This window comes from Equus caballus, chromosome 23 (genome assembly GCF_041296265.1).
Source record: "Equus caballus isolate H_3958 breed thoroughbred chromosome 23, TB-T2T, whole genome shotgun sequence".
In the NCBI taxonomy this organism is placed as follows: domain Eukaryota; kingdom Metazoa; phylum Chordata; class Mammalia; order Perissodactyla; family Equidae; genus Equus; species Equus caballus.
This window is the reverse complement of record NC_091706.1, coordinates 42,587,174-42,605,644: the sequence shown is the minus strand read 5'-3', so window position 1 is coordinate 42,605,644 and position 18,471 is coordinate 42,587,174. Positions and strand designations below refer to the sequence as shown.

The following is an 18,471-nucleotide window of genomic DNA, read 5'->3' as shown; positions in this document are numbered from 1 at the left end:
TGTTGATAGAAATTTGTATCTTTTTTAATTGATAGTTCAGAAACTTTTATGTTTTATGACTTTTTATTGGTAATGTGATAATTTCTGTGATATATAGCTGTGAGATGTCATGGCGTTCCAGTTTTCTTGCACAGTGACAGGTCATAATACTCTGAATTTATGACATTCATCAACCAGTTTGTCACTGGCTTCCTCACAGAAGGAGCTGGATGAGTTGGTAAAGCAAGTGGTAGGAGGAAACCTAGAAACCATTCCTATACAGATGGCTAGCAGTAAATGAACTGTGAACCACATTAATATATTCTACTAAATCCAAACTAAATGTATCCCAATTTAATTTCTCTAACTGGATCCCCAAAATTGCCTGTAACCCCTCTAACACTGCTGTGCATGAAGGGAAGTATGAGTCGTGATAAACCAATTGGGAGTGAAATATCTTACTATTGCAAATTTTACGAAGCATTTGATGGTGCCACTGTCATATGTGAGACCTATGCAAGTGAAAAGACCCGAAGCTAAAGATTCCTTAAGGTCAAGGTAAATCTGCTTCTAGCCAGGAGAGAGGTCGAACAGTAATAAAGGAGTTCAAAGTCCTTAGAAACCATACTTGATTGGGAATCAGAAGAGACCTCACCCAGGAGAGGGCGTTTGGGATAGCCTTGAAGGAGAAATAGGCTTTCAAGAAGCAGGTGTTTTGGCAAAATTATTTCAGAAGAATGGAAAGTCTTAACAAATACACAAAAGGTTCTAAACTTTTCGTATGCCTAAAGATCATCTGTGGGGGTTATTAGCAAGAGAATTCCCAGCCCATACTCTAATGTTCTGATTCAGATCTGGCCTGGGACACAGAATATGCATTTTTAACAAGCAACAAAAGATGATTGTGTTGCAGGTGGCTGCGCACAGAAATTTGAAATAAAACGTTTTGAAATTATAATGTTTTCAGAAAAGTCTATGAGTCTGACAGTTTGTGAGTAGTGAAAATTGAGGTCATGTCAGGTAAATCAGGGATCTAACATACAAGGTTTGTCTGCTAGGTTTAATTAGTTCTTTCAGCAGAGCTTCCTGCCCTGTATTAAGTAAGCAATCGTAGGGAGCCGTTGAAGATTCTTGAATAGGGTCATGGCTTCATGGCAACTGCATTTTCGTTGAACTATACTGTCAATTAAATGGATTTGGTGAGATTGGGAAGACCAGAAGTAAGAAGTCTATTTTAGTAAAGCTAATCCAGAGATGAGCAAGTCGTATCAAAGATGTGATAATACAAAAGCGATGGACGAAAGAGGTATTAAAAAAGAAAAAAAAAAATTTCAAGGAGGTAGAAACAGTCAAGAGTGTCATATTCCAGGGAGTATAAGAATTGTGAAGACTGTGAAAAAGTTCATGTATGGGGCATTTCCAGGGCCATTATGCGGTGACTGAAATGTGTGTGCTCATTCATCCTAAACTTTTCAAAGCTCTTTAATTCCCTTTATGTCTTTATGGGCACACCTTCATATTCATATTATAGTTGCTTAAAATTTAACCTTTAGAAGTTGAGTATCAAGAGTAGGTAAAAGAAGGCATACTGTTTCTGGAAAATACTTTTTATAATTTAGGGGTTGAAGGGCCACTGGTGTGCTTAAAAACAAATTGTGTTATTGAGCACTTTGCTGTTTCAACCCTAAGTTACAATAAATTCTGGCCAAAGAGGCACATCAGCCTTTCTGCCGTTGAAGTATGTATTCTACTCATAATAATAAAATGTTTTCCTATGCAGCAGGGGAGGAAAGCAGAGGATGCTTTTGTGCATTATTTAGGTTCTTTAGAAAAAATAGCCCATGTTATGTCTGCTTACATACAAAGGCTTCCATGTTTTTTTGGGTAACCAGAGAATTGAAGACTTTCTCAACTAAGCTGGATTTACCACTTTGTGATAAATATGTTCTTCTGTCCTTATTTTTACCTATCAATCATTTAATTTTATTCTCATTGCTTGCTTATTATTAACCTAATTTCAATTATATTTCCAAGTTATGCTTAGGAATCTTGAATAAATTCATATTGTCTTATGTGTTAATATGTGAAATTGTTTTGCTTTTTAAAAAAAAAAAACTTGTCAGAACAACTGAATAAGATACTGGGGGAAAAAAATCTAACAGAAAAAAAAGCCAGCTAATAATATTGTATATTAGGATCAACTTGAGAAGCCAGTGCAGACCTGGCAAGTTAATGGTCTTGAATAATAGTACTGTCCTCATGGCTAAAATCAAGGATGAGTTTAAGTACATAGGAAGGGAAATCAATTACATATTCATATATTAAGCTTACTTTTACCATGAATGGCTATTGGTTGTTTCAGTAAGATACTTTTTCTTCATTATAACCCTCAGTGCTTATGAAGAAGTGAAAATATATTTAAATTTCCAGCAGTGTTTGAATTCAGTAGAAGGAATATAATCTATGCGTATATGTTTTTTACACTGGCACACTGGCTTATATTTATAGATTATAACAATTTAATAACTTTTCGATAAAAGTATAAGTAGGTACCTAATTCATAAGTATTTCTATTTCCTGCATTTTGGCCTTAACTAAAATATATTCACATACAAAGGCTATATACTTGAATCTCGTGAAATCACTGGTAATTCAATAACTTTGGTTGGGGCATGATTCTTGGTTAGAGGTGTGTTAGCAGAGTGCCTATTATAGGTCATGCCTTTTGTTGTCCCACAGTGTGGCAGAGGAGAGAGAAGATGGACACACAATTATAAATAATGTGAAATGTGCAGCGATGGAAATATTTAAAAGGAACATAGTAAAACATAGAATAGGGAATGATTTACACTATTTGGCTATGTCTGAGCCAGGGTGATGCATCATCCTGGCCACCTTGATTTTCCAGGACTGTGGGGATTCCTGGGATGCAATAACCTTGGTGCTAAAACTTAGAATGTCCTATAAGGGGACATTTGGCAATGTTTCGTTGTCACAACTGGGAGGAGGGAGTTTTAGTGGCATCTAATGGATAGAGACCAGAGATTCTACTAATCCTCCTACAATGCACTGGACAGCCCCCACGAAAAAGAATATATGTGACCCAAAATGTCTGTTGTGAGAAACCCTGTTCTGAGGGGAAGTCGCTATTAGAGAGGGAGAGCGTGGAGATGTTAATTGTGTGCAGAGATGGGACGAGTGATGCAGCAAGGTGCCCAAGATGGTGAGAGGGGAATCAAGAACACATGTGAAGCAATTGGTCTGGAACAGGATAAACCAAAGGGAGGAATGGTTTCCAAGTTAGAAATTCTTGTACAGCAGATAGGATGTGGCTGCCATCAAGTTCATGCTTGATGGCATTATTCTCTCTGTTGAAGTAGGAGGCAAGAACATCAGTCTCTTGGAGGTGAGAGGTCAGTGCAGGGCAGACTTCTGGAGAGTGGTGAAGGATGGGTGGCTGATTGATAGGTGACACGGGGGTCTTGTTGAGGCTGTAGATCATGAATTTGCAATAGCACTAGCCCTTACACTGCTGGGATTTTCTCAGGCAGGGCTCGAGCATTCAGCATGGGAAGGGAGAATGGCGTACTGCACAGCTGATTGGGATCCTGAAGGCACATGTAGTGTGCAGGAATGTAGGAGAGAGTTCAGGGCACCCGTGGGAGCAGTGTGACTATTAGAACCCTGGACTGAGTAGTACAGGGGGCAGAGCCTTCATGTTGACTCATTAAAAAATAATGGCCATATTCCCAAATGCTTTTCATTTAGTTCAGTCTCTTAAGTATAAGTAATGTAACTGCTTTGCTTTGCAGATTCTAAACACTAGTTTTGCCTTTCTCTATAGGTTATTTGCCTTAGAAATAGGTGCTCAGACAACCCTGAGGACCATCTATTTAGTGAATTGGGTGACTGATACATATTTAATGATTAATTGTAGCCCATCCCTTTAGATTCCTCTTTTGTCTTTTTCATCTGAAACAACAGCCCTTTAAGGAGATTTGCTTTCATTGCCTTTTTGGATCCACCTCAAAAAGCAGCCTTGACTCTCACTAGGTTACCCAAAACTTCAGATAGCACAAAATGACAAAGGTGTGGCAGAGAGCTTTAAAGCAACATTTGGTTTAATTAATGACATTTCCTAAATTCACGACTATGACTAGGTTATATAATGATTCAGAGAGAGAAGGAGCATACATCACTCAACTTGTGGGATCCCAGCGGCTTTATCTTTTCATTTGATACTGAATAAAGGCTTATCCCAAGATATTCGACAGGCCCTTTTTCTAATTCTAGAAGATTAATTTCATCTAGATTCTCACATATGTAGCCTGGCATATCTTCACAAATGCTCCTGTTACACAGATACACGGAAAGCGTTTTCTTCCTTTCGTCATGATCTGTGGTCACTAACAAAAACACTTTGGGGCTAAAACTCGAAGTGCTTGGGGTTACACATTGATATTTTAGAATGGTGCAAAAAGGCCCATGTTATTGCACAATTGGAATCATTAATATTTAAAACAGTATTTTTAGCATCTAAAGCTAGATGCAGCCTTGGAGGAGATCCTGAAATGGTGTCACTTTGTTGTCCTCGGCACAGGATGGTCAGTGCTGCCACATTGAATGGAAAGGGTGGCTACAGCGTGCCTTGGTCTGGCAGGAGGCCTCGGGTTTCTGCAAATGTGTTCTAAGGATAGCAGGGGGCTGGGCCCGTCAGCTGTCAGCCACAGCTTCTGTTTATTCTCTCAACAATAGCCATGTGTCAGGGCAGTAATTATTGGTTGATTTTCCTTCTAAAATAAGTGTCCTAATAATTTGTCACAAAACCCACTTAAATTGCTATGATGTTGCCTGCAACAGTTAAATTACAAAAAAAAAAGAAAGCAAGCCACAGCAAGAAATGTTTCAGTTTCTTTCTGCATGTAGTCTATATTGGTAAATAGTGTAATTAAAATCTCGTTTGCAGGTTTTTCAAAAAGGTTTTTTTCTGTGTGGGAAAACCCTTTGTTTTTTTACTTAATACTCTGAGCTGTAAATTAGGGAATGGAGGGAAAAGAATTAGTTGGCAAATAAAGCTCCTCGCTGGCTATGCTATTTTGGAATGCCTCCCGTATTCCTGGGGCTCAGATAATGTGTTTCTCTAGAAAAGCATGCATAATCTGCACTGAAATGAGCTGGTACCAGGGTTTGCACTGCCCAGGGATACAAATTAGGGACTTGATATTTGAAAATTAATCCAACTGAAAAGGGTTTCCAGAATATTTTAGTAGTGTTACCTTACGTCTACAGGTTCAAGTGTTACCTAAATTCTCCTACCAGGAGAAGCGAGAGGGATATTTACATGGATAAATCTGACGCTATTCAGAAAATGGGAACAAAAGGACTGTCCAGAGCATAACAGATTTCAGTGGAGGATGGGGAAAAAAAGCCCCTCCCCCTCCTCTTGTTGGCTTTCTAAATTTGTAGTGTGTATGTGTTTCAGTTCACAGGCAGCCAGAATGGGACTTTTCCTCCTCAGGTTTAACGTGCTGTTACAGAAATGCTGATAGGGTTATTTTATAGAGATATAGCTTAAAAAAACCCAAAGTGAGAATTAGATTATTGCGTTACACTTTGTTCCACCGAGGGCTCATTTTATTAAAGTTCTTTGAAGGTTTATTTTCATCTACAAACCAAGGAATTGTACCCTCTCCTCTTTCTCTGTGCCAGGATCCAATTAACGTCAACTTGAGTTTTCTGCGTGAACAGGGCCAGTCCAGGGTCCTCGATGATCGTCTATTATTATCATTGCTTGCTTGTACATGACTTCACAGCCCTAGCATAGAACCAGTTGTCATGTTTTCCATCTTTTGTACCCCCAAATAGCTCATGCATAGAATTTGAGAATGGGTGGGTGACGGGCCACTCTGTGAGAATGCAGGGATCAATCATTGTTAGCAAGATTAAACTCATGGAGACATCTTATGGAAGACTCTTGCCTTATCCAACTTACATGTATGAATACAGATTCATTCTCTGGATTCTAAAAAAGAATTTTGGTTTTATTTTAGAAAGGATGGCTTTAATATGTAAAATATATGCCATTCTTTTGCTTGCTACGTGTGTTCAGTTGGAAGGATATCACAAAATCAGTATTTTGAATATCCTAAAAATTGTTATGAGTTTTAATAGTTACTTAATATTGAATGAGGATATTTGGAATCCTGCAAATTATTGCCAAATACATTTTGGCTTTGGGTCTACAGAGAAGTGAATTTTAAAAAATCTAAATTTAGTGGAAAATATTTGGAAGGACGTAGATTCATATCTAAAATATCCATATGACAAAAATAATTGTGCTTTCTTTAAACATATTGAATGCCTACAATATGCTAGGTATTACACAGAATGAAACTATGACATAAGCCTTATAAACTTAGAATATTATTATCTCTAGTGTAGTATTGGTCTAAATGTGAATAATGCTGGGCATTTTCAAATATATTTTTAAAATCACCATTTCACTATAAAACAACACTGGCTTATAGGCAACTCAATTTTTTCTACTTGGCATTTTATCATTTTCATTGTTTATCCATTATGTGTCTATATACTTATTAACACAGGGTAATATACCTTAAAATAAAACATTGAGTACCAAGGAAATATTTTTAAATAATGAAATTTTCAAATGCTTCATCAATGGCAACATTTAAAAATCATAATATTATTTATTTAGAAGATAAGTTTAATTATGGACCTTCTTTAGGAAATGCTATCATATGTATGATAACAGTCTATGTTTTATAATTAACATTGCCCTTGTAATAAAAATCTCAGGCAGCTCATTTTTCATGATACTCTATTCTAGACAAAACATTTTTGTAGCATATCAAAACAACAAATCTATAGAGATGCTATTTTGTCTATAAACAAGGTTTTCCTATTGTAATGCTTCTCAATTTCTCTAGTAAATACATTTGAACGTCATTTTGTAATCTTTTATGACTCACTGAAAGTGTACACATGTGCATGGACATTCACCCCTTCCAAGTTATAGCTATTTGGGGATATTTGGGAATAGTTTAGCTACTTTCATTTCCCAAAGTACTTTGCTAACTTACCAGTGTGAAATTGATAGATGAAAAATTGTGGTCAATTTATTCCTGGAAGATGGATCTATCTTACGAGAAATGATCCAGGCTTTTGCCAGTTGTGTTAACACCTCGCTTTGGTTGGAAGGCAGGATGGAACCAACAATTCATGTTGGCTCAAGGCCCTTCATCACTTACCATGACATCAGTAGATCTCTTTGTGGAATTGCTTTGTTACTGGTGTCTAAAGGGATCCATTATAGCATATCGTTCTAGTTCCTCTCAAAAAAATAATCAAACAAAATTCACATAGCTGATATATTGGAAATTTCTTAGAGGAGAAGTAAGAGGATCAATATTCTGCAGTTCAGTAACATAAAATTCCGAAAAAGATGGGTAAAAATGCCAAAGATGGCATTGTTTTGTCTTTTTTCTTTTCTTTGTTTGCCACTTCAATTATATCTGCTCTCATGTTCCTTTTCAAATAAGCCAATTACCTTTCCTGTGTGATCCAATTTGCAGGTACATGATAGGCAGCAGGTTAGAGTGAAGAATAAATGATTACTATTAATGATCAGCACATCTGATGTGATAAATTATGATTAATGAGAAAATTAGCAGTGAATGATGTAAATGACTCTGCTTTGAAAAGTAACTCTACGAAAAGATGCGGAAGGGTCGGGAGAGTTTCTTTCGTACGACACAGTGTCTGTGTTAAATAGCTTTGTGAGTAGATTACCATTTAGGGGAAATATGAAAAAAGCCAATGAATATTGTGTCATTTGCTTACATCTTTACTGAATGAGCCTGGGAGATTACATGACTTTTCGTCTGTTTCAGTGTAAGGGACTTTATCACTCTATTGAACAAAAACGGATGCACAGTTTGTGCATTTTGAATGCATAAATAGGTAGTAAGCAAACTCGGACGCTGAAAGTGGAAAATGTTGAGTGAATATCCAAATGGTGCTGCTGATAACATGTTTTCATTAAGAATGCATGACTCCAGCATAAGGAATGGCAAGAATGGCTTCACAGATTGTGTCTAAGAGTGATTCAGGACCACTGGCACGCCTTTCTGAAATTTATGTCACTAAACCAGTGGTTACTGTGAGTGTCTTATACCAAAACAGATGGCAAGACTCACTAAGCATGTCAATAGTTCAGAGAAATTTTATGGCCCAGACACAGTGACTGTAGGGGTCATAATATCCCATGGCTCTATGTTAAATAAAAAGTTATGGTGGTGAGACTGTACAACTTTTATTGCTGTAAGACAAGTGTTTATGACCAAGGTATTAATATATCTTGAAACAAGACAAATTAGAAATTTATTTAATCACTGTAAACTGACTACTTCATTTGGAGTACCATCTCTACAAGATTTTTGAAAAAGAATTTGGAAGTCTAAAATGGACTTGAATGTCTTGACCTTTTTAAGTTGAAAATTATTTTCTACAGCATTTAAGTAGTACTTTCTGTAGTTTCATTTTATGGATGTTTTTTCTTCCTCCTTTTCCTCTTTCTTCATTGGTCTATAAATATTCACCACTATTTCTCCTACACTCTGTTGTCCTAAGGAGAAACGGAAAAGGCAGGATTTGAGGAGTATTTGAAGATGATTTTTTTTTGAGGGGTGGATTATCCAGTTTTCTCCTCAAATTTTGGGCTTTATCAATGGTCTAGGCCACCGGATACTCTGACGTGTATTTCTGCTGTGAATATGTGAGTTATTTTTTAGCATGATTTGTTAAAATGTATAAGAAGCCTTAAAATGGATAGTTTTTTGATGCACTAATTTTACTTATAGGGAGATATCATACATATTGAAACTTTAGATGTAAGAACGAATCACATTTGGGATTACATATATGTCTAAAGATGTAATTATAAGAATAATCATTGAAGCACTTTTTTATAATACTGAAAATTGGAAACAACATAAATGTTTAACAGGACATTACAATATGTCCATATGTTTTATAATATAAAAATGATATTTAGTTTAAATACTTAATGACAAAAAAGATATTCAAAATATATTTTAAGTAAAATGTAGGCTATACAATAACAGTACAGTATAATTTCTTTTTTTGTAAAAACTATTATATGTATAATAAGCATAGAAGAGTTCTCAAAAGTTCTCAAGGTGATAACCATTAGAATGCTTTAAAATTGGTCTTGGGGCCAGCCCGGTGGCGCAGTGGTTAAGTGCACACATTCTGCTTTGGCGGTCCGGGGTTCGCTGGTTTGGATCCTAGATGCACACATGGCACCACTTGGCAAGCCATGTGGTGGTAGGCATCCTGGATATAAAGTGGAGGAAGATGGGCATGGATGTTAGCTCAGGGCCAGTCTTCCTCAGCAAAAAGAGGAGGATTGGCAGCAGATGTTAGCTCAGGGCTAATCTTCCTCAAAAAAAAAACAAAAGAATAAAATTCATCTTAATTTATTTACGTTTCCTAATTTACATATAATATATACAAGCAGAACAATAAAGTCATTTTACTTGAAAATAACAAGCACAAAAAGAGGCAGAGAGGATGCAAGTTCTGTGGTAACAGTGGAGGGGAATGATATTCATAAAAGAGCTGAGATCCATTGCATTACATTATATTTCATCTGAATTCCTCCTACAGTAGAGACATGAATCTGGGATTTGGCTATCCTATATTTTGCCATCTTAAGGCCTGGTATGGATCCATTAGTCTCTCACCATGTCGCATCAGTGTTTTGCAGTGTCAGTGACTTACATAACATTTGCATTCCACAGCTAATTTATCAAGCTATAAGCAAATGTGATTCAAATAGAGGCACAGTAATCATATTTACAATATTATTATCCATTCTAAATATTCAAAAGCTTATAGCCAAGGATTAGAGAGTATAGCACCTTGGAGAGCCTTTTATCAAGTCTGTGTATGCAGTGAACACCTACTATGTGCTGGGTGTGATTAGGAGTTACCGGACTTCAGAGATGAAAGGGTCACAAATGCTTTTCTCAAGCTTCAGTTTATGTGAAAGGTGACAAATACATATCCATAAAACAACTAAAATAAAATACAAGCTGTTCTAACTCATAAGAGAGATAGAAAGTGTGATGAGAGAGTGAAAAGGATGGTGGATTTCATCCAGATGGTGAGTTAAAAGAAAGCTTCAAGATATTTTAATTTGGGATTGAAAAATGGGTAAATACTGTAAATTCAGAAACGGAGGAGAAGGCATTTTGTGCCAGAGAACAGTACATACCAGGGCATCGAGGCAGGAAATTTTAGGTCTTGATGGGCAATAGCAGAAACATTTTGGGAGACTGGGTTGGCAGCAGCTCTGAAAGACCTTAAAGACCAAACAAAATTTCTGGTTTTATTTGGCAGCAATAAGCTATTAAAGGTTGTTTGTTTGTTTGAGTAAAAAAGAGCTTAATCATCGATACATTTTTTAAAAACCCTCAAAGAACAAAAAGGGAAAGGAAAGGAAAGATGGACAATAATGTGTAATGTTGATTGCAATGATAAAAACCTGAACTGAAGGTGACTGTATGGGAAGGAACAGATAGCCTGATATCATTGAGTGATTCTCAATCCTGGCTGAATATTGGAATCTTCTGGAAATTAATTACCTAGCCCCACCCACTGATTTTCTATTTTAATTCGTCTGGACTGTGGTCTAAGAACCTATAGGTTTTTGTTTTTGTTTTTGCTTTTAGGCTCCCAAGTGATTCTAATGTCCAGCATAAAAAAGAGAATTATAGCCGTTGTTATTGGATATGAAAAGACAAGAGTGAGACATATTAGAAACAGAATTGATAGGAGTTAATAACTGAATAGTAGTAGGGTAAAGGAGAAGAAGACAAAAAGAGGGAGGCTTCAATGCTGGGTGGTCTGGGGGAATGAGAGTGCCACAAACAGAAATGGAAACTTAGTAAGAAGAGTGGGGCTGGGAAGGCAGATGGCATGGTGTGTTTTCAACATAATTATTTTGAGGTGCTGCTAGGTAATCTTTCTGGTGGTTGGAAATAAGGACCAGGCATTGAGGAAAAGTTCAAGGGGGAGATCTCTTTTCATTAAATCCAATTTCTTCTTCCTGTTTTCCTTTCTTCCCTCCATTTTTCCTTCTCTCCCTTTCCCCCCTTCCTTTCTGTCAAAGTACATATTACTCTTTTGCCAATTAAATATTGATAGTTATACAGAGGCGTGTCTATTTATTCAATGGAGGAAGCTTTAGTAGCCGTTTTCAAAGAATTGAGAGTTGGAACCTTAATAAAATTAATGGTGTAGACGTGCATAGAATATGTCATTGAAATGCCTTGAAAAGGAAGAGAGTAAATTGATAAGTAAATGTTAAGAACTATAGTGGTGTTCTCTTTTTCCATCATGAACAAATTGAAGGTATACATAGAATAATACAACAATATTTCTACCATATGAAACTTGGACCTTATGTAATTTGTTTATGAATTTTGTGGCTTTGATTGTTGTCTGTTGACCAGGCATCATAGTTAATTTATCCCTGATTCCAGTTAGCTTCTGGGAATTAGGAGAACTCCCATAGGCAGCATATTCTGGGTGAACATTCTCTCTTAATTAGTGAAAAATAATTGCTGTAATATAGCGCAAAGTGTTTACCAAACCCTTGAGAAAACAGTCAGTATACATTTTATAGTTAACTAAAACAGATTTGAAAATATACGGTAAATTGAGTTATACCATTTTGTCTGTGTGGCGTCTTTGTAGCTTTCCATCCTCTGATTTGGCACTGTAAACACGTCAGGACGTGACAATTAGCTCAGAAGTCCATGACTCACTCTTAACCTCAGTGAGCCTTCCTTCCGTTCTTTTTCCCTTTTCTTCCTCTTTCCTTATTTCTTTCCAAGTTTCTATAGTATCATAAAGCTTTCTGTAATTCTATAAAATAGGAGTAATGGTATCATCTTGCAGGACTATGGAAAACATTTAATATAAGACATTTAAAACAGCTAGTCCAGTGCGTGGAATTCACTAAAGGGTAGTTATTTCTTTATCCCATTTTGAAGTATAATGCTCCTTAAATCAAATTTTAAGGTTAAAAGGTTGTTTTGGGAGTTGTGTTAAAAAGAAAACACCATAGATGACTCAAAAAAAGTGTGTTTGACTTTGAAGGTCTATCCTGGCTGTAGATGTCAGAGGTGGCCCTCTTGAGATCCATGTGATAGGATAGACGTCCCCACAGGCTCCAGTTTATGCAGAACATCTACGATAGAAACCAGTCCAGTCTGCTGTCTGTCCCACGATTCTGGTCCTCCTCATGGTTATACCTCAACTTTGGGACCTCCCTCTTCCGTCATGGGCCCCTGCAGTTGTACTGCTGTCTCCTGACTGCACTCCTACCCATTCAAAATCAAACGAATCATAACAGAAAATCCATCAGCTACACAAACTCTGGTCACTTTCTGTGTTTGGGGCAGTGGCAATAGAGTGCATCGTGGCTGGAAGGAATGTAAAACCCTGTGACAACAGCTCTTCTCCCCTTAAACCTTCAGACCTGGCCAATTACCCTTAGAATCACCACTAAGTCACCTGGTAAACTCTGCATTACTCACCCAACCACAGAAGCCCTGTTCCTGAGCTTCCCTTCAGAGCCTTGCCCTGATACTTTCAGAGAAAGAAGGATCAGAGATGGCCTCAGGTGACAGTCTCATAAATTCTGCAGACACCTTTTAGGGAGGAGACAGGTTGCTAAAGACAGAACTTCCTGCATGTTCTTACTGAACATTCTCTCATCTTCTCCCTTAATATCATTTAATAGCATTATTAACCATCCCCTTTCAAAAGATTTTAAGTGCATTATTATCACAAATATCCCTTTAAAACAAAACTGTCCATTTAAGGAAATGCTAATCAGCTGAAAGAAACAAAGCCAATTAGTTACGTGCTGTTAGTTTTGTTCCCCATGTGACATATTTCCTTGATGTCTGCAGAAGCGGCTTATTGATTAGAATTAAATTAGACAAATGGCACCCTCATTTCTTTTCTTTACTTGTGTAGCGTGTGGTCCTTTCTTTGAATCTGTTTTAAGTGATTCTCAATTGGCCAATCAAGTTACTGCAAACCTGAGTGGTCATCTTAACCTGTAAGAATTTCTCCTAAGTTCCTTTCTTCCATGGATATTACTAGTGGATTTCAGTGATTCTCCTCCATTAATGTCTAGCTTTACTTAATGTAATGTACTAAAGGGAGAATTTCATTCTCCAGAGAGCAGTTTCTTAAGGATGGTCAAAGGCAGTTTGCTGGTCTTGCTTGGTTCTGTCCCCAAATTTAATAACCAGAAGTGCTCATTGGGCTTACCACCTTGTCTTCAGAGAGCCTAGCAACTGGAAACCTGATATGGCATCAAAATAGTACAATCATTACATGTAAAGTTACTGTACATTGGTTACACTTTAAGAAACAATCTAACCTCTTGGAAGCAAAAATCAATCAGCAGCCTGTGTCTCCTCTTGAGCAGTGTAGGAAATAATAGTCTGCTGGATTCCTGGAGCTACTGTCTGCTTTATGAATGCATCCTGAGAATGCACAGTCTTTGAGCATGGCAGATACATTCTAGAGTATCAGCCATGACTCTGTTCTGACTCATATGCACGTTTAGCTTCTCTATTTTCCATTTAGAAAATAGACTTTCTGAGTCCAGCAGTATTTTGACCTCCACAGTGCCCAGCGTTAGTTTAATAAAAGGTCATACTCCTCACTTGTCAAAACCAGCTTGAGCAGAAATGCATTTTGCAAACCTCAGTGCTGGCAGCCTTAGGTGGATAGCAATGACAGTTAGCTACAATAATGGAAGGACACTTATCTAAATACTAGTGACTATAAAGTTATAATGTCTTTCTCTCCATTTTTAAACTCTTGATATTTCCTTTTTTCTTAGACCAAATGTCATATCAAGGGCTGTATCTCATGGGATAAAAACAGGAATTTTCATTATTCAGACCTGCGGCTGTGCTACTGCCTAACTTTTTAATAGACATGTTTGTTTTATGCTTTTATGTGGATTCTCTTCCCTTTCTTCCCATCTTTACAGCATGACTTAAATTTGGGCAGTCTCCATTACAAAAGAAGGCAGAGGATTCATTTAGTTTCTTTTATCAAGCTGAGATAGAGAGAAGAGGAAGTGGGTGCTGTGTACTGTTATACTCCTCTGAGAATAAAGATTTTTACTTGCCTCGAGCATTTGTTGGAGTTATTAACTTTAGGCTTCTCTCTACCTCATATCTTTTCTTTGGCTGGCTGCCTAGTATTGACAGTATCAGTCGTAGAGTTTGACCAGCCAAGATGATTATTTATGTAACAAACATACTACTGAAAGGATTTTACTATATTGTCTAGAATCTTCACTTTGTATCATAGAATTATGGCATTTATCCTTTCTGTGGCTTGGATTTTGTGGGTAAACGTAGAAAAATTGACATCAGATCCCATAAGAAAGTCATGATTTCTTGTTTGTGAAGGCCAATGTCTTTCATATTTAAAAAGAAAAACCCAAATAAATAAAAAAGCTCTGCATATAAGCACTTGAAATGCCTTTCTTTTTAACACTGTGTAATCAGTTTCATTGTCTTGTTTTCAAAGAATAAACTGAAGGACTCTTTTCAGGGTGCTTTTTTGAAGAATACTGAGTCACTACACTAGTAGTTAGTAGGATTGAGAAAAACAGTTTCAGATCTGGAACAAATTCTAATTGCTTTCTGTAATAAATTTCCCACAGTTCAGTAGGTTAAGTCTATTACCTAACTTCATCTTCAGAAATAAAACCCTTACAGAAGCATCCAGTGGTCATGTCTTCGACAGATGCTTATATGTCTCCATATTAGCATGAATACGTCAAGTTATGACCAGAAAATGAAGATAAATGGGAAACACACCTGAACATTGGAACTGTAGTAACATCCCTTCCCTGAGAATATGGCGATTTGCCTTCTTTGCTTTCTGTTTAAAGATAAGATGTCTATGTTTAATAATAATTTGACTTTTTAGTGTCCCCACACACCTTAAGGAAGCACTTGCCCAGGTAGTCATGCTTATTTGCAGGTTGTCAGAATCTCCAAATTTCCTTCATTCTTTGGGGGTGAAAAATAGGATTCTATCCCCTAAAAAAAAATCCCAGTGTAGCAATAATGGCATGCTACATTCTAGGTTTATTTAATTTGTAATTAGTATGTAGTCATTTTATATGATAGCCCTTTACCCCGTTCACAAATTCTTGCAAGAAATTTCAAAACAGACCTTAAATGGGAAGCTGGGTTGTTAACATTGATTTTCATTCACGGTTGACAATTTTTAAGCTACGGACTTCAAAAAAGGTGGTACCTAAAAATAACGGTATTGTAGCATTTAATATACCAGTGCAATACATTTTATTTTTCAGAGAAATACCCTAGGAATTTTAATTACATAATTATGATTTACCTATTAAATGCTGACAAGTGTGTGGTTATTATTAATTTACCTTGTTTGCAAGAGCAAAATGAAAACAAAACCTTCTAATATCTTTTTTGTTTGTTTTGTTTCCAGAAAAGTGACATTAAAGTGCAGTGATTTTTATTCCTCTCACTTGTTAGTCAATTTCAACTCGTTTTAAGTACTTCCCAGGGTACTGATAATCATCTAGTTTGTGCTGCTACCCAGAGATTCTGCAGAATGTGATATCTAGCAAGCTTGTTAGATCCCACCTTCTTTCTTAATATTTCTGAACAAACAGGAACTGTGTTCTCGCAGTTCCACTCTCCCCAAGCTGAATTTGCTGATGAAGTGGGGCTTCATTCTCCAACATGAGCATTGCCAAGTTGCCTTTCTTCTCCATCCTTTGCTCATCGTGGGAATGATACACTAAGCTAGAAAACCTTAAAACTGAAAGGGATCTCTGCAGAATAATTTATTTCACATCTCATATTTTTATAGTTAAGAAACAGGAAAGTTAAGCAATCTTTTCCCCAAGATGATACATCTACACAGTCGCAGAGGGAAGATGGGATTCTGGCTTCCTTGCCTCCAGGAAAACCAAGATGAGAGTCAAAACACAACATCAGGCCAACAGGAGCATCACGTGGTAATCATGAAAACAAGGCAGAGAAATAGTGGTGATGAACAAACAGTGATGAACTTTATTTTCTTCTTTCTTAGAATCTAAGGATTGTTTTCAAAACTAGTATTAGCTATAGTTACTTAAAACATTTATCAATGACATCTAACTGAAAAGGTAGGAGAAAGGAGAAAATTTGGAATAGGGATAAGAACATAGAACATAAAATGGAGAATTAAATACTTTTGAGTTTTAAAAATTTTCCAACTATAGCATAATTGTAAAAACTCAAGGATGCGAGAAAAATGTAAAGATGTAGGGAAATTAATTAAAGTGCCTCTTCCCAAACTACCGTCATTAGTGTTTCAGCATATTTTGTCCCATCTTTTTTTTTTTGATGCATTTTTCTTCATTATCTGATATCCCTCATATAATTTTGTAAGGTGCTTTTGTGGCTTATCATTGAGTTATAAGTGTCTCTCATGTCATATTATGAAAACTTTCTAAATATAACATTTCCTGTTAGTATGACATTTCATCATTATGCTATGGTTTATTTCACCAACTCCTGTATTATTTGATATTTAGGTTATTATAATCTTTGCTAAGTAAATGACGTGATGAATATCTTTGTGTATGAATATGTATCTACGGTTCCTATAATTCCCATATGATGGACTTTTAGGTGCGGAAATACAAGATGGGTAATAAGTTGGTTTGTAAGAGGGGGCTGAGTGTCAGGAGTATTTAATGGAGATGGAGGACATTTACAAAGCTTCCACTTCTCGCCTTTCCTTAGGGATCTTTAAGTCTCCATCTTTCTTAGAAATTCTTTTCTTTGCTGTGACTTTGGAGACTTCTTGTTCCTTTTTTTTAATGCAAATTGTGAAGTTAAGTTTCAAGTAAGGCAGCACACAATCTCTGGGTTAGAGTCACTTTACCATTTTTCCCTATTTCTTGTCTCTTGCCAAACCTTCTAATTCAGGGCTATATTTCTTGTCTCTTTAAAATTTCCTAGAATTTCTCTTAAATGTCACTAATTTTCATAGCTTAGCAGTGGCAGTGCTGCTCTCTGGCAGTGTCCTGATAGCGGCATCAAAGCAAAGAGCTAAAATTTTACTCACTTTGATTGATGAGCTCATTTTGTTACAGAGGACAAATTGGAATTTTTTTTAATACTGGTAATAAAAATTAATGTGTGATGTTGCTTTTCGGATGTTATTGGATCTCTGCCTTAATACAGATTTTGGCAATAAAAGCACTAGCAGATAACTTGACCAGAAGTTACCTCCTTCCCTTTAAACTACCTTCAAAAGTAAAAGATGCTTTCCTAATTTTGCAGTCCTAGTACATTTATGTATGTACGTATGTATTGGCAGAAATGGGGTTGAAGGCTGTGGAGGGAACAGTGGCAGTGAGGTAATAGTTTATGTGTTCAGTTTTCCATCTAATTGAGTTGTTTATTTCTTTTTATTTCAGCACCTCCGAGGTTTACACGAACTCCCGTTGACCAGACAGGGGTCTCTGGCGGAGTTGCCTCTTTCATTTGCCAAGCTACAGGAGACCCAAGACCTAAAATTGTCTGGAACAAAAAAGGAAAAAAAGTCAGCAATCAGAGATTTGAGGTATTAGGTCCATTGTTCTGTTTCTCTGGGGGAGGAATGTAACTGCTGTGTCTTTGGTTTGTATGTTACTTGCTTGTTTTACTCTGATATAAAGTGTTAATCGCTGGGATATGACATTTTTTATGTTGCATGTGATGGAAAACTTAACTCTAGGGTGCTTTTTTAACAAAGGGCATTTGGGGATTCAGGTGACTGACTTTTGTCTCTACTTGTACCAGGGCTCAAATAGTTTTCCTAGCATGCATCTGTTAGCCTCATCTTCAGACCGCTTCCCCTTAAAGTTGCAAGATGGAGTCTCTTATTCTCCCGTGACCAAGTCTAGAGGATGAGTGAGAGCTTCCTATCCCATCGGCTCTATTGAGTTGCATGCTTGTCCCTGAAGCAATCTATCTGAACAGGGGAATGACGCAGGCTTCCTAATTGAAGTTAATCAGCATCTCCCTCTCTTGCTTTGAGTGAGATCAGTTCTGTCCAACCTCAATGGCTTGGAATGAGGGAGCAGTGTTTTCCTAAAGGGAATTCAAGCTCCTGTTAACAGAAAGAAGGGGAATGGATACTGGGCAGCAAATGAAGTTGTCCACTACGCCTTATGTCTGTATTTTGCAAGTAGCATGAAGTAGCATGAGAAATTTGATCCAGTGTGTTAGTGTGAAGTTCTACACTGGAAGAAACTTACCTAACTGGGTTGATATTAGAGTTAAGCCTATTAAAAAAATTATTTTCTTTAATCAAGAAAGCTCA

At 36.8% G+C, this 18,471-nt stretch overlaps 1 protein-coding gene across 50 annotated transcripts in view; it reads left to right on the top strand.

Moving 5' to 3' along the window:
* The window catches only part of PTPRD (protein tyrosine phosphatase receptor type D), a 2,083,106-nt gene that overhangs the window by 1,768,969 nt on the left and 295,666 nt on the right, over nucleotides 1-18,471 (top strand). For all 50 annotated transcript variants that reach the window (XM_070248854.1, XM_070248852.1, XM_070248848.1 and 47 more), the window contains one exon: nucleotides 17,585-17,730. In XM_070248854.1, the coding sequence (XP_070104955.1) occupies nucleotides 17,585-17,730 (146 nt within the window). The remainder of the gene's footprint in view (nucleotides 1-17,584; nucleotides 17,731-18,471) is intronic.